Source organism: Hemicordylus capensis, chromosome 1 (genome assembly GCF_027244095.1).
Source record: "Hemicordylus capensis ecotype Gifberg chromosome 1, rHemCap1.1.pri, whole genome shotgun sequence".
In the NCBI taxonomy this organism is placed as follows: domain Eukaryota; kingdom Metazoa; phylum Chordata; class Lepidosauria; order Squamata; family Cordylidae; genus Hemicordylus; species Hemicordylus capensis.
In genome coordinates this window covers 268704950-268721915 of record NC_069657.1, presented here as the reverse complement: position 1 = coordinate 268721915, position 16966 = coordinate 268704950, and the positions used below count along the sequence as shown (strand labels likewise).

At 40.8% G+C, this 16966-nt stretch overlaps 1 protein-coding gene across 8 annotated transcripts in view; it reads left to right on the top strand.

The window, feature by feature from the left end:
* KLHL29 (kelch like family member 29) overlaps window positions 1-16966 on the top strand; it is a 594606-nt gene that overhangs the window by 450463 nt on the left and 127177 nt on the right. For all 8 annotated transcript variants that reach the window (XM_053285144.1, XM_053285141.1, XM_053285142.1 and 5 more), the window contains one exon: window positions 6705-6843. In XM_053285144.1, the coding sequence (XP_053141119.1) occupies window positions 6705-6843 (139 nt within the window). The remainder of the gene's footprint in view (window positions 1-6704; window positions 6844-16966) is intronic.

Sequence of the window (16966 nt, the reverse complement as noted above, 5' to 3'; positions counted from 1 at the left end):
GATTTTAAGCTTGGGCTATATTGCTTGGGTTAATTATTATCTCTACTGGAGAACTGAAGACATTGTTTAAGAGGTTTTTTCCCCTCTTCCATTTTTCCTAGTACCCCAATATGAACAGATGCCTTTATCAATATAGCTTTTCTTACAGACACAGTGAGTACTCTAGGTAACCTACAATTCTTAGTACTTATCTAAAATGGGTGAAACATTTGATCCATAGGAAGAAATTCCTACGCATATTCTACCAGGATACCATTAGGGTTATTACAGAGAGGGAAATGGAGAGCTTTAATTTATTAACATGTTTTATTGTGTTTCTCAGAGCGTAAAGATCATGAGTGGTTCTCATTTTTTTTAAAGTCCATTGTTTTCTTGTTTGTTGTATCCATGCTATGTTTGGTGTTGGTTTCCCATGGCTCCCAGTGTCCCTAGACATGCCATTTCCTGGAGCCCCTTCTCCCAGTGTCCCCTTGCCCCAGTAAATTGGTTAAATTGGAGGAGTGGAGGCAGGCTCTAGGGAGTGTTATGACTTGAGGCCACTAGGCACTGGCATGCAGCAATGATGCTGTTGTTGTGTAGGGCAGGGTATATAGAACTGATCTGCTCTATATCCAATCCAGAGTTGTGCTTATTTTGAACTTCCAATAAATTAATCTGTATTATATCCAAAGTAGATTTGAGCAGGGGTGCTGATCATTATCCAGCACAGTGTCACAAAACAAGAATGTGTCACTGGCACTGTGGATATGTTCCGAATGTAATTGCTGGCAGATGTTCCAAAATACTTTTGAGGAACAAAGTGTTAAGATTTGTCCGTCATTATATGGATACACAGAACATTGTATTAGTGCGTACTGAAAGTGGGGGAGCACTTTGTGAATATTTTTGCATTCTGCAAAATACCCCACTCCCCTTGGTGAAAGGGTGCAAAACTGTTCACAATGGGGAGGATGTCATAGGGAATATATCACCATTGCTAAGACAACCCGCTCAGCATTCCCTTGTATTTGGATATGCATATGAATGATGTTCTCCCACAGTAGATTACTTTCAATGGGATACATTTCTACCAGTGCATTCCAAAGGGAAAGAGTCATTTAGTTGCCTTGGCAGTGAGGATGCGTGTGAAGCAGGGGTTTTTCACAAACGTTTTTTACTCCCTCCCAAGTGGCAACTTTCATAGCAAAAAATTCACAAGATCCTTGTGCAAATATGGGGCAACACTATGTTTTATTTCTTTTTAATTGAGATATATTTGGCAATAAAACATTTGTAGCCATTCAGTTACATCACACAACTGTTTTTTGGTGATTACTAGCTGTTTATTTTAATATATATATTAATAGATATAGATACAGCTATTGAAATGGTATAGAAACAATAATGTATATTATGATGATCTCTCTGATGAATTCATAAAATTTCTGTCATTGGAGTAATTTATATTGTGAAATCAGAAAATGAATTACACCTTTGTTAATTTATATTGTAGCAGTTCTAAATTTGATGAATGTTAAGGATTCCCAGTTCGGGGGTGGCAGAACCCACAGCTAACTGGGGAGGCAAAAAATACAGGACAGATGGTGAGAATTTAGGGCCATTGAAGCAAAAAGAGTGCAGCCCAGATTTAAAACAAAAAACCCAGAGGGCAAGAACAGCAGAGAAGCTACAACTCACAGGGAGGCAGAAAGTAGTCCCAAGATTCAGGGACTGGGGATTCAGGGACTGGTCAGATACAGGGCTTTCAGGACCCTGGACAGGTCACTAGAAACTGAGGACTTACTTTAACTTTTGACAGAGTCTCTGCATGGTGGTGTCCAGCTGAGGTGGCTTTTTTTTTTTTTTTTTAAGAATGTCTGGTTCAGGGACCTCAGGTTCCAAGCACTCCTGACTATCAGGGTCAGTGTCAGGGCTTCAGTCCAGTGCTTTTCTGAGCCCTGGGTGCTGTTTTGGGTCTAATTTTTTTTTTTAAGTCTCTCATTTTATAGGTACAATTCTCTCTCATAAAATAAGAGAGGAAAAAAGAGAACAGAGGGAGGGGGGATACACCATGGGATATAGCAACTTTACGAATTATTTTATAATGATAGGCCTTGTATCCTGATAGGTGCTCTATTGGAGAATAGGTTTAGTATTGAGACACAAGCTTTGCATGCAGAACATCCTAGATAAAGTTCCTGGTGACTCTGGATGAGACTGAGAAAGAACTCCATCTGGAACTCTGGAGATCAACTGCCAGTCACTGGAGACTAGGGATGTGTGCGGAACAGGATTTGCATTCAACTCAGAACGGAATGCAAATGCCCAGAACATTTTGTTGGAACAACTGGTCAAGCTGATGGTTCTGATGGAATCAGCTCAGAATGTTTTGAGTGCTCTGAAAGCCATTTGGTGGGCTGTTTCCCCCTTGCTGAATGGTTTTGGCACTGGCTTTTGATTGGCTTGCAATCTCCTTGCCTCTTGGTTGGCTTGTTATCATACAAATCGACTTGATTTGTATGATGATAAGCCAACCAAGAAGCAAAGGAAAAACAGCCTGCCAAAATGGCACTTGGAATATTCAAAATGTTCCAACTTGGAACAGGGGTCATTCCATTCCAAGTTTGAAACAGGCTCTCCAAACATCCTGTTTCAGGATGGAACGTTTTGGGCTTGCGGTTCTGCACATCCCTAGTCTGGACCTAGGTGGACCAATGGTCATGGTATGGTAGCTTCCTGTGCTTTTACATGCATGCCCATACATTGTACACACTAAACACTCCTTTTGTGGGAGATGTATTGATGCAAAACACATTAGTGGGGAGATGCTGTTATTTCCTTGCAAGCTGTATGTGATGCGGTCATCTCAGGACTTTGCAGGGCTACTGTCCAGCTAATAGCCAGAAAAAGTGCTAGTGCCAACATAGTAATCACAGCAAGTGCAGCATATAAACAAAAGCACCAGCCTATTTCACCATTCTAGGTGAAACTGTCGCTCTGGGAGAGATCAGTCTAGCAGCAAGTCCAACAGCAACTCCACACATTCCTGCATAAGACTGTGTTCAAGTCACTCCCACTCACAGAAAACAGATATCAGTATTTATCTAAGCCCTAGGCAGACATTATGTTGTACATGTGTACAGGTGTTTGTACACATGACATGTACATGTGATTGTGTGAATGGTACATGTATTAATTTTAAAAGTGAATCAAGAACCTGGGTATAGGCTCCCTCAAATGTAGAGTACACATAGGAAGTGTATTGCTGTACCTGCATTCAACGTAATGTGTGAATAACTGCACACATACATACACTGTACACAGTTTGTGTATGCATTGAACATGATTGTTGTATTCTATCCAATAATTTTTTGTATGTAGTTGTTTGGACGTTTGTTCCAGTGGGGATCCTGTAGAGAGTGTGGGGGAAGAGTCAGGAAGGAAAAGGGAAGGAAAGGAGAAAATGGAGTTGTTGCTGAATAAACTTTAATTAAATCTACATAAGATTTCTTTGTGTGTATGAGGGAAACAGCTATAAAACAATGATGTGTGACTCTTTATTGTGATGTGTATGCCATAAATGTCTGTCAACACGGATGAATTGTTTAAGATATTTGTAGTGCTAAGACAGTCCTGCATGTACTTCTGCCTTCATTTCCATTTTTTGGATGCAGAAATATGGAAATGTATCCATATGACATCTATTCTTTACATTTCAACTTGGTACTTGGGTGAGAGTGCTAGCTGTGGTCCTACCAAAAGCATGGTAACTGGGTTCTTAGCTCTGCTACCTGAATTATTGTGTGGCTCTTGGTCACTCCTATATATATGGATATGTTTAAATATTCAGAAGTTTCAGGGTGATGCAGGACTTGAAGCTCCATTGACTTTCTGTTCTCTATTCAAGTAGTGTATCTACATTTCGTCACCACCACTGCTCAGAAATGGAGTTAACTTTAATGAAAGCAGCAACAATCAATAATATAAGAGTTAGAGTGTATGATGCATGAGGAACGAAGGGGGAAAGTTTCTCAGCTTGGAGAAAAGAGAGAGAAGACAAGATAACAGATTTAAAGTCCATTTTAGAACTGACAAATCAAGTGACCTCTGTTCTAGCTTCTGTTAAGAAGAGTGTGTTGTCTTGAGCATATGCCCCTGCTAACTGAGCAGTCCCTTGCTAAATGAGCAAAGAGGCACCTTTTTAAAGTGGTGATTCTCTTTATTTAGCAGGGGAAGAGCAGCTGGCCCTATCCAGCCCCATCACAGCATCTCTCCAGTGGCTGTTACTGGTGTCTTTCTTATGTTTCTTTTTAAATTGTGAGCCCTTTGGGGACAGGGAACCATTTAATTTATTTATTAATTTATTTCTGTATGTAAACCGCTTTGGGGACTTTGGTTGAAAAGTGCTATCTAAATATTCGTTGTATTTGTATATGTTGGGAAAAACTTCTTTAAAATAGTTTAAATTCATTTGCAGGTTTTTTTAATGGTATCCAGTCTGTTTCTTTTTAGAAACTGTTCTTGCTTTCCTTGTTGGTTTTGCAAAATCCTTGTTGTTGCATCTGTATCAACAAACTCCACTTCTTGACCCTTACAAGTACACAGGACTGTTACCAGATTTAAAATGCCCAAATTCTCTGTTAGCTCAGACATATGGTTGAAAGACCATGTTTTTGAACCCCTGCTAAAATTTTATATGGACCAACTGAGTATTTATGTTGGTCTATTGATCAAAAGTCTACTCTTGTAAATCCTACCAAGAGGATTGCTTTTATGGTGGGCTTCTGGCTGGTCTGTTTCCTGAATAGGTTCAGCACAACAGGAGCCTCAAGTTGCATCCTGTACTAACGAAAGATCCCCCCCACACACACACCCAACTCAAAGCTTTCAAACCTCTGACCCTGTTTCACCCTCTTTAAAGTTTGTGTGTGTGTTTGAGTCACATTCCTGCATTTTAGCTCCAACAAATGCTTTAAAAATAGCTCTGGTATAGCACCCAAAGGACAGCATGGTTTATTTTCCTCTAATATAGATCTGACAGAGGCCTGCTGTTGTTTCAGTACCATCTCTAATGATCTGCTTGCTCTCCAGAGAACACTGGCCCATTTCAGTGCAGAATAATTAGCCTTTCAGACACCATTGTGATTCCATTAAATAGGCATAAATGTGCAAGGTGACATTTTGGTTTTTTAACCTGAAAAATATCCATTGCTTATGTTGGGTTTGACTTGGATATCACTGACTATTATCAAAATATAATTTCAGTGTTTGCGAGCTCCTCTTGTTGTTGTTTTTAATTGCTGCTGACCACAGCATCTGTTTTAGCAAGGTATCATTTTGGGAATGGCCTTGATTACAAATGTGCCAGGAGTCTTTTAGTCCACTTTTCCCATTAACATGTGAGTGAAAGAGACACTTTAAGGCAGGGTAGGCAACACTGGCTCCTCAGATGTTGTTGTTGTTGTTGATGAACTACAACTCCCATCATCCCCAGCCACAAGAAGCATCCTACCCCTTCATTTAAGGCCTCCGTTATATCTGCTAGAAAATAATAAATGGGTTGAAGCTAAAGAAGCAGAGTATTGTAAAGATTAAGAGGTTCTTCATGTGAATGGATTGATACAGGTGGTTGTGCAAGGGAAAAAATGGTTCTTGACCTATTGCAAATGGAGAATGGTAGACATAATAATACATAAAGCTACAATCAGCACAGAACTGTGTGTTCTATCTGCCTTTCTAGCCATTTTGGTACTTTAGGAATACCTAGGAGTACGTTTAGGAGAACACCATAATATTGCTTATAATTTTAACAATCACATAAAAGTACGAAAGTAGAGCCAAGAGACATTATGCACGGTAAGTGAATTACTGCAAGAAAGAAATAATATTTGAAGTGGTTTTGTGTCTTTCATTGCAATGAATTGCTATCATAGGTTATTTTTTTTAAAAAACTCATCTTAAACTGAGTAATGAGAATTCAAATCTCAAGAATTGGAGAGGAAACTTTATGTCGGACATTATTTCTGATGTGCATTGTTTTTAACAAATCATTTATTGTATTAAAAAGTGGTGCCTGCTGCTTTGAATACTTTCCAGGTATTGTTAGTAGGCCTGGTTTCAGAATAAGCTTTCTTCTGATTTGATGCTATTGTATTTTGCTAGCTGAAAAGCACTAGGCTTTCTTTGGTGTGCCTAAGATAAGGATTTTTGCAAGCTTTGCATTTTTCTTTGAAACATGTCCAGTTCATACTGCATCATAAATGTCATGTTTCTATTCAATATTAATTTGTTTATATTTAAAAGTCATTTTTGTTGGGGATAATAAAGAAGTTGGTATTGCATTCTGTTACAAGAAGTTATTTTAAACTTTTCTGCAGTAATGTATTATGTGTGTTTCTAATTTACTGATGCAGGAAAATCTTTTTTTGTCCTCTGAAATGTAGGATTTTGAGTTATTTTTAGATCTGCTGTTTCTTGCCTGTATAAGCATAGATATATTTATACATACATATATATATATATATATGCATATATAATATGTATTATGTCTGTGACTTCTTTGACTGTCAACATTGAGCCAGTCTTGCCAACAAAGAATTTCAAGCATTTCCTATTTCTCTACTTTCCTTGTTTTTTCTTTTTAAAAATTATTTTTAAAGAATAAAATAAATAAAAAAAATCTCTTAATGGGAATCCTGGCACTGTCTGTCTTCTCTGTTCTGCAGAAATGTTGAAGGAGTTGAACCAGCAACGCAGAGCGAAAGAGTTTACAGACCTGAAAATTATTGTTGAAGGCAAAGAGTTTGAAGTCCACCAAAATGTTCTAGCTTCCTGCAGCTTGTATTTCAAGGACCTGATTAAAAGGTTTGCCTTCCTTCCAGCTGTGATCTGGTCTGTTCTTTTGTAGGGCGCATTTGTGTCGCTTTTTTTTCCTCCCCTCTCTTTCAGGTTTATGAAGATTTGACTCTCCTGTCACAGAGCCAGTAGCCATTCTTTCCATTTACTCTGAATGTATTTTTTTTAAAAAAACGAAAGTCTCAGATCCATTTGTTACACATAGCCTGACCTGTACAGTTCCTGACCTCACGAGTTGTACATTTTGGCTGAAGAGAAATCTTCCATCATGGAGCATTTTAAGCTCAAGCTCAAACAATTTGTAAGAGATGCCAATCACAAAACCCAAATATGAGATCAGCAGTTTGAAGAGATGCTATGAACTCTTCCTTCAGGATACAATAACCGATATGCATATCACTGAAAGATGCTGAATCCCCACACTAATAAGGATTAGGTTTTGTAGCTTACATTTAACCCTTTCATCTCTGAAGTCACTCAGTGCATTTGGCTCTTGGAAGCCATAGGGTAAATAGAAGAGACACGTGAGAAGACCCTCTTATAATAAAGCATTCAACTCATACCCTTTTAACGGGAAGACATGGAGCCAATATCACATTAGGTTTTAGAAAACCATGGATTCTATCTGCTTGATAGAGTGGTACTTTTGTCCTGGGCAAAGATAAATTTAGTTTAGAGTAGAGTTTTAGGTGTGTATATTCTACGCACGTGTTGCAACCCTTGCTCCCCCCCCCACCCTTTTCTAGCTGGTTAATTCTAAACATTGCATGTGGTGATCTTTTGTTTGCCATTACACTGATTTAAAAAACAAATTGTATGCTTTATATATTCACACAAAGCAAATTGCTACTTCCATATTATTAGGAAGGTAGTGTAGCAAGATTGGGGAAACCCACAACAATAATGTTCATGTTTCTCTCAGCCATCGGCAAATTAATGCAGCTGCTGATTTTTGCCTTGCAGTATTTTCCTGAACAAACTCTGAGCCTGGACTGTGCTAAAAATAAAAATAAAAAAATTGGATTACAGGACATTGTGCTTGCTTTCAAATTGTGCATTTCAATGTTGCCAACTAACTCAAAAGCAACTGTATTTTATTCCAGGGTGGCATGTTTGCTGGTATCTCCTTTTCAGTGTGTTATGTCCTCTTGCATAAAGCTTGTTTTTCTAATTGTGGAGATATTACGCTTCTGTTGTATAATTGTACTGACTGCCTTATCAATTATTCATAAAAAGTTGGCCTGATAGCATGTTTCCCCACCCCACCCTTCCATAAATCTAATGATAGTCAGCTTTAGCTGCTCTCTGTCTCTGCTCTCCTGTCTGCTCATTATCACTTACTAGTTAAGGCTACATTATATGCCTCTTGCAGAGATGAGATATGTATTCTACAGGGAAGGCAAATCTTGGGCTCCATTTATAGAAACCCAGTAATTGACTGGCCATGCAGTGTCATTGAGTTGAGCTGTGAAGCCTCTTGTTTGCTAGTCAAACCACCAGATACTGTTTCGGGGGGCAGGGAGTGGATCAGGGATGGTAATTATTTATCTTAGATAGTTGTAAATGGAGGTGAGTTACAGACTGATTATGACTTTTATATAAAGCAGCTTTGGGTTGTTGTTTTTAAAGTTAAATAAGTGAGAACCTTTAAATGATCTTTACAGTAACACTGCAAAAGAAGGCTGTAGGCTTTCCGTGTTTATTTTATTTAAGTGAGGAACTAAATTGTCAAGCATAGCTTAAAATTGTTCTGTGGAAGTTATAGACAAGAAAAGTCTCCTTGACTGGCATGATGGTATTATGACATTGCCCTTGCCCTTACCATTTCTGATGTAAGAACAGTGTATTATACAATAGCATATATAGTCAGAGGAAACAGAATCAGCCCTATAGAATACATAAGACTACCTTATGAGATCTCTCCTATCCCTGCTTCCTGAGATTCTTTTAACTGGGAATGCCAAGGATTGAACCTGGGACCTTCTACATGCAAAAGCATCCCTGATCCATCCCCTGCAATGAGATATGACCCCTTCCAAATGTATCCATCCCACCAATGGGATATGACCCCTTCCAAATGTATATATGTGCAGTGGTGAATGCATATGATTACCAAAGTACTTGTTCTGCCATTTTGATTATTAATTTAACAGATGGGCAACTAAGCCCCATTTAAAAATGCAGTTTTTAAAACGAAAAACAAGTTCAGGAGGTGGTTTCAGGGGAATGCTTATCCCCTTCCTTGATCACCATTTCTGTGCTCTGGTTGCTCCCTCAGCTGTTTTTACCCTCTGCAGGGTTCCAAAGGTATGTGTGAAATGGTAAACACACTTTTGGAACCTCAGCAGAGGAAAAAATGCTTGAGGGCAATTTGAAGTGGATAAATGGTGAGTGGGGAAAGGCTTAAGCACCTTTGCACCCAACTGCTTCAACTGTTGCTATTAGGCTAGAGCTACACATTGAGGCTCTCCACACGAGCAGTGTGGAGAGCCGAGGAGGATTTGGTGGGGAGAACAGGCTTGGCCCACTCTCTCTGCACATCATGAGCACTTCACCCTCCCTGGGCGGCTGGGTCAGCTGCCCACACGATTACCGGCTCTGTCACAGAGCCGGTTGGGGCCGCAGGGATCGGAGGCTGCCTGGCCCTGGAAGTCCCAGCATGCCCCGTGCGAGTGCGCAGAGCATTCTGGGGAGACCCCTGATGCCAGGAAGCTTGTTGTAGACTCCTTATTGGGGGTCAACTCGTGCCACGGCACACAATCACCAAAACAGGTTAGCAGAGCACTCACCCCGCTAACTTCATGGGGGGGGGGCATTTAGGTCGGCTAGCCACCGCTGAACCACTGGGCTCTTCCGCGAGCCCATGGGTTCTCACAACGGCTGGAAAGCGGGCTAGGCTCCTTTAGATTGTTTTCTAAGAGACCAGCCTCGTTATGTCAGCAAACACAGGCTCCCAAGTACAAGTTTGTTGAGTAACACAGGGGCATATCTAGGAGTAGAGCAGGCAGGGCACGTGCCCCGGGCGCCACTTGAAGGGGGCGCCATTTTGTAAAATTATTTTTAAAAAAAAAATGGCTGCCAAAAACAAAATGGCCACCGTGCATGCTCAAATGGCCTCTGTGAGGCTCTAGGTCATGCCAGGCTTTGCAGAGGCCATTTGAGCATGTGCGGTAGCCATTTTGTTTTCAGTGGCCTTTTTTAAAAAAAAAAGATTATTTTTAAAAACGGCCACTGCACATGCTCAAATGGTCCCTGCGAGGCCCTAGAGGCCAGCAAGGTGAGGGGGAACCTTTGCAACCCCCCCCAGCCTTTAGGAAGCCCCCCAAAGGGTCTACGGGTAAAAATAATAATAATAATAATATAATATAAGACACTGTAAACATATTCAGATTGGCACTATGTACAGAGAATCAGGGCTTGTGAATACTGAGCTGACGCTTAAGAGCTAGGATTGTATTCATTTGCTCTTACTTTGCTTCTTGTGATAAGTGAGTTAAATGTGATGTCTTGCTAATATGGCTATTAATGGTGAGTTTGTCTTTGAATCGGTGTGAAACCCTTAATATTAAGGCCCACTGGGAGTTTCTTGCTTTCTTTCTCTCATTTTAACTGTCTTTCTGAAAGACTAGAATATATTCCAAGCAGTGACACAGTTTACTCTGCATATCCTTTAATTATTTCCAGAGTATCTGGGAAAAGTCAAATTCTCCATTGATTTTTAAAACTTATGTAATGGTGATGCTACAATGCATAGTAGAGAATTAGACAGGCACTTCTGTTTAGTTTTCCAAGTACACCTCCACATAGTATTTGGGTATTTCATGAGGCCCCGCATACTGAAATTTGTAGTTTTCCAGCATTTTTTGGTCTGGCTAAGTCCACTGCTAAATAGTTTTTGAAATATTAAAAGATTAACGAGCTTGACTTGTATTTTTCAGCTGATATTATGGTAAAGTTATCTGAAAGATGGGTCTCAGGTGCTTGGACAGGGGGCGCAATTTCAGTGTTTGCCCTAGGCGCTATTTTCCCTAGATACACCTCTGGAGTAACATGAATGCAGGGTTGGGGGAAGTTTTTTTTGTTGTTGTTGTTTTTTTTTTTTTTTTGAGAGAGAGAGAGAAGCAACAGAGAAAAGGGAATGCATTTAACCCTTTCACTGCAACTCCTCCTCAGGGCTGTTTTATCCCCAGTTATGGATTGGAGCCCAACTGGGGGAGAAAGGAAGATAAAACATTGGGACAAAAGCAGTGGGCGGGTTAAGCATTGTTTCTCGCTTGAAAATGCTCTCCCTATGCTGCATTCACTTTAGGATGAGGATTGGGAACTCAAGTTTGCCAACACAAACTTAGTTCTGCTCTTAGTGCCATATAGATGGCATAAAGGGTATTCCCACTTGCAGCCTAACCCAGGCTAGGGCAGCCCAGCCTGGGTTAGACTGCGTGTGTGAAGGGCCAAGCCCCACTTTTTAACCTCAGCCAGCAATCATCTGGGTGACTGCTGACGGATTAAACAGCTTCCCGCCGGCCTGCTGCCATTTCCAAGAGTGAGCCAGAGGGAAGGCACAGCTGGACCAAGCATGGCAGCTGCTCTGACGAGAGCAGCCGCTACAGTCGTGCCCCGGGACACCCTGGGATGTGAGAGGAGGGAAGTCCTCCCGTTCCCAGGGTCTCCCTCCGCGGCACCACTGCTCATGTGGGAGCATGGTGCGGCAGAGAGGAGGACCGTGGCTTATCATCTGCCGGGGAAGGCAAGCATGCTCCTGCCTTCCCTGCAGCCCGTCCTCCCTCCCTGGAGAAGTCATGTGAAAGACCTCATACAGTAGTATTTTAAACTCATAGTATGACCTCATACTATGACCTCATAGAGAGGAGAGCTGGTCTTGTGGTAGCAAGCATGCCTTGTCCCCATAGCTAAGCAGGGTCTGCCCTGGTTGCATATGAATGGGAGACTTGATGTGTGAGCACTGCAAGATATTCCCCTCGGGATGAATCTGCTCTGGGAAGAGCAGAAGGTTTCAAGTTCCCTCCCTGGCATCTCCAAGATAGGGCTGAGAGAGATTCCTGCCTGCAACCTTGGAGAAGCCGCTGCCAGTCTGTGAAGATAATACTGAGTTAGATAGACCGATGGTCTGACTCAGTACATGGCAGCTTCCTATGTTCCTATGTTCCTAGTATTTGACCTCATAGCATCTGCGGATCATAGTATCTGACCTCATAGTATTTTTCTGAATAATAGTGCCAGTATTAATCATTCATGAACTTCGTATATCCAAATCTGGCATTGCTAGAACATCATTAATTAGACTTCTAAGCCCCAAAGAAGGGTTATATCAGTCCTTCCTAAATTCCTTTCCCCTCATATATTTGACAGGTTTACTCAAGTTTCACATCCAGTTCATGTCCTTGTGTCTTCCCTTCATAGTAATGGAATGTCTATTTTCCAAACCTTGGCTTGTCCTTGTTTGTGTTGGTATTAGTTTTTAATGTCAGTAGTAAGCTAAATGGAAACATTCACATTCCTTGTGGGTAAAAAACACCAGTATTTGGACCTGGAATACTAGCAAAGCTTGGAGTTGGCTTAGGTATGTTTAAGAAGGGGTTGGGGGGTATTGAAAGAGGTCATTCAGAAAAAAATGAAGTTATGTTGTTTCTCTTTTTATTCTCTGGGTTGCCCTTTTAATGTGGCCTAAATGAGAGAGTAGGGCTTGTGTACACACAATGCCTACATCAAGCAAAGACAGTAGAAGGGAATGGGTTTGGGCCAAATTGTTTCTTCTTCTTTGTATTCCTTGGTTATTTTATTTGAGAAATCAGGTGGAACTTCAGCTGTAGGTACATCTTTTTTTAGTACTTGGAAAAATGGTCAGTGCTTGGAAAAACTAAGACAGAAATAATTGTAACTCATAGAGCTAAGTCCTACTTTTTGTTCTATGTTTGCAGATTTGCTGAGAGCCCACTGACATTGGTGAGGATGTCACTGACTTTCTACAGTTATGAAGGGGAGAAGATTCACTTTAAGGAGATAGGAAGCTAAGAAAGCCAGGCGTTAAGTCATTCTGCTTATCAATAACATTGCAGCTGAGGGCTTCTTTTAACTTCAAAAATGAAAGTAGGTCAAATATTCATACTGTGCCTCCTTGGGGCACAATCAGATAAACAGGGTGGATTGTGAAGCAATCCTTGCACTGCTCCATTCAGAAGGGAAAGAGAAATGAGGTTATATGTTCTCCAGTTGTGATCTGAGTGAGGCGGATTCTGCAGCCAAAAGAATAACGGCAATAGTCTGTTAAATCATTTATAAAATCTTGGGGATGGTCTGGTGGCTTTATGGAAAGAACAAAGTGTACTATTCATTTGCAGCTGGGAAAGAATTTCAAGGAATGCACAGGTTGCCTTTTCTCATACCTAAGTCAATGAAATACTACTATGGAAAATAGCTCCATGCTCTTATAGGTCCTTTTTTTGGAGACTTGCACTTTTTTTTATTAAGCAGTAGCACGTATCTCATCTTAACGTGTTAGCTGGCTTTTGGGTTTGATGTCATGCGGCTACCAGACTCCTGCGAAACATGTTTTCGTAGACTACAAATGCCTTCGATTCCATATGAACTGAGCAGAGAATTCCAAAAGGGTTTTCACACTTTCCATGTAGGGTAAGAGGAGAGAATGGCAGGTGACCTTTTTTATTTCATTGGTTCGACCCTGCAATTCACTGGCCATATAGGCCTGAAAGCTATGGAGAGATTTGAATCTCCCCTGCTGACTCTATTGTTAACCTGATTTTTCCACTGGACCATGCTAGCTGTATGCCTGAAAACCATAATAGGATTTAAGGTTTTAAAACTAATGTTAAGGAAAGCTACACACCCAGAAAGGTTTTCAGCACTGATGGTACTGTAACTGAAAGTCACAATCCCAGTCCAAAGTTTCCTGGGTGCTACAATGCACACATGGAGTTCCTATATTGGTCGGATCCCCTTTTTAATTAAAGAAAATAGAGAAGCTGCCACACTTGCAAGAATCCTGTGGGCACCCTAGAATTCCTGTGCATTATAGCATCTTCAGGTGAGGGTTGTTTTTTGTTTTGTTTTTTAGTAGCAACAAAATTGTTAGTAGGGATGTGCACTAAACAGATTTTGCATTCTGTTTCAAGCTTGAAACAAAATGCACGTGGCTAAAACATTCCATAGAAACAACCGGTCCTATCAGTTGTTTTGATGAAACAAACCTGAAACATTTCTAGTGTTTCAGCCATAGGGAACAATGGGGAAATGCAAAACAGCCCATTGTTCCCCATGGGTAGCTCCTAGGGACACCAAAGTGGGTTGGGTGGCAGGCCATGATGGGTGCTACCTACTACCCAACCCTCACACAAGAAATGGGCCAATGGGTGCTTTTAAACAAATTTCTAACCTTTCCCCCAAACCCCCATAGGATCCATGCCCTATCACACAACCCACTTTGGTGTCCCTAGGAGCTATCCATGGGGAACAATGACGTGTTTCAAATTCCCCATTGTTTTCTATGGCTGGAACAAATTGCACTCACACAGTGCACACACAAATTTTGCATTGCATTTTGCAACCCTGCCTTGAAAAATACTGCAGAAGCACATAGTAAAGGGGAATCTGTCCCTCCTAACACAGAACACATATTTCAAACACAGTCCAAAAATGGCCCCCCAAAAAATCACGGACACAGAATCCATTGCCAGCCACATTGCCTGTGCTACAGTAACATCATTGGCACAAGTTGCTCTCTCTCACACAATTATAACTCCTTACTTCCTAGCATTGCCACAGCTGCCACAGCAGCACCCTTTCCATAGCCATAAACTCAACTAGAGCAACTTCAGCCACATTTTGACTGAATATAACACCTTGTAATGCAGATTGCAGAGCAGTGAGTGAAGCACAAGTTAGGCCAGACATGGAGCTCATCACAGCAATCACCAAGAAATATTACACAGAGAGAGAGAGAGAGAGAAAGAACTGCCACTGTCCATTTTGCTCCACAACACTATCTCACAACCAACCAAACCACAACTCAAAGAAGGCAGGCATCCAAGTTCTACATTTGTCAGTCTGAGATCAAACAAAACCAAATAGTTATAGCAGCACTGCCTATTATACTCAGTGCTGAGAAAAGAAAACCACAAAATCAAACCTTCCTTCCTCCTCTCCTGATGTATCCTCTTCTTCAAGAGGGGCACAGTATAACGGCTCTCTCTGCCTCCCAGTCTGCCTCAATACATTCTGAATTTGAAATGCCCTCCTTTTGTGTTCCCCCCTCCCTCTCCCCAGCCAATGGGGACACAGTTGACCATGACAACACGTGATTTGTATGATAACAAGCCAACCAAGAAACAAGGCAATCGCAAGCCAATCGCAAGCCAGTTCCAGAAAACCAATCAGCAATGGAAAAACAGACCTCCTCGAATGTCAAAATGTTTTGATTGAAACAGAGTTGTTCTGCTCCAAGCGTGAAACAGGGTGTTTATTTAAAGGGTGTTCTGTTTCAAGCTCGAAACACTCGAAACTGCCCTTTTCAAGTTGAAAGGTTTCATGCTTGAAACATTCTGCACATCCCTAAATGTTAGTTGTCTGAACTTTGTGAAGTGCAAATACCTAATATAATATATGCACATAACACCAAATATGGAGATTCTTTCATATCTATTTTAGATAGATACGTTATAAATCGAGGCAGTGTTTTTAATTAATTCTTTTCCAGATAGGATGAAAATTTTTAAAAGCATACATTATGATAAAGAAACCATCATAAAATTCTTTCCATCTGTAGCATAATAAAACATTTCAATTTCCCTTTTAAACCCTCCCCTTTAAATAAACAAACAAAAAACTCCAGTCACAAAATCAGCCACCATCACTTTCTACATAAATACCTGTCACAGTGCATATAATTCCAAGAAAATCTAGTCAGTTAAAACCAAATCAGTTTATTGATAACTTTTTAAACAATCTTTTAATTGATTGACATTCCTGGCAACAGTTACTAACTTTGTTAGTTCCACACTGGATATTTGCTCTGAAGTGGCAAAGGAGATAACTTTAACCTGTTCAGCAGACACAATATGGCAAGACACAATATGGCAAGACACAATATGGCAAGTTAACAGGACCATTCTAAAAACACTCTGTATCTCAGGTTTCTTAGACATCTGGTTCATGAGTACTGCAGCAATGGATGCAGGATGAATGTTGCTCAGCTACCTTAGGAGCTTTATCATTCATTCTTAGGGCTTTCATTCACTCTGGAAGGAACTGCAGATCTTATTCGAGAAATGACAGACTAATCACGGCTCTGGCTCTGGCTCTGGCTAGACAGCAGTGAGCCACATTGCTGTCACACAGTGGTTTGCAAGGTGATTTACGTGACCTAGCTATATTTACTCGCATCTCACGGCCCACTCTGATCCCAGCTGCTTTGGGGACTTGATAGGTAAGGGCAAAGGGGAATAGTTATCTAAATGTGGGACACTTAAATCTAAATGGGTAGAGGGCAAAAGCTGCACAATATAGAAACTACAAAATGTTCAAGCACTGTTGCCCGGAATCACTTACAATGTCTTCAGAAGTATGCCTTGCTTGAAACTGATGCTTTTGTCTGGCTCCATATTGGTAGCTTTTGTAGGGCTCAAGCATGACTTACCACAGGCACCCCTCTTTACCATATTGTACACAAATTATAATTTGAGAGGTTTTATGAAGCCTTTCCATCTACCCTAAGATAATGCAAGGTTAAAGCTTCATCTGATTTTTCTCTCTAGTCTTCCAGTTTCTTGTCCTCACCTGCTTATTGTGCATCTGTTCTACATTCCACTGTTCATCTTCCACTCCTTGCTTTGGCCCTTTTGCACCTTTGTTGCTTTCAGTCCATTTTCTTTGGCATGGTAGCTTTGAAACGTCTGTTTTTTATTTATAAGTAGTTGTGCTAATATTATCTTAGGTTTCCACCCTTGGTCTCTCTTTGTTCTGGTGCATTTTACTATTGTCTATACTAAGGACCTGTCCATGCCCTTTCTCTTGGGGAGTCCTCTTTCTTTGGAACTTTCTTCTGCCCAGAACTCAATGGATTCTTTCTCTCCTCCCTGTGTTTAAAACCATGCTGGAA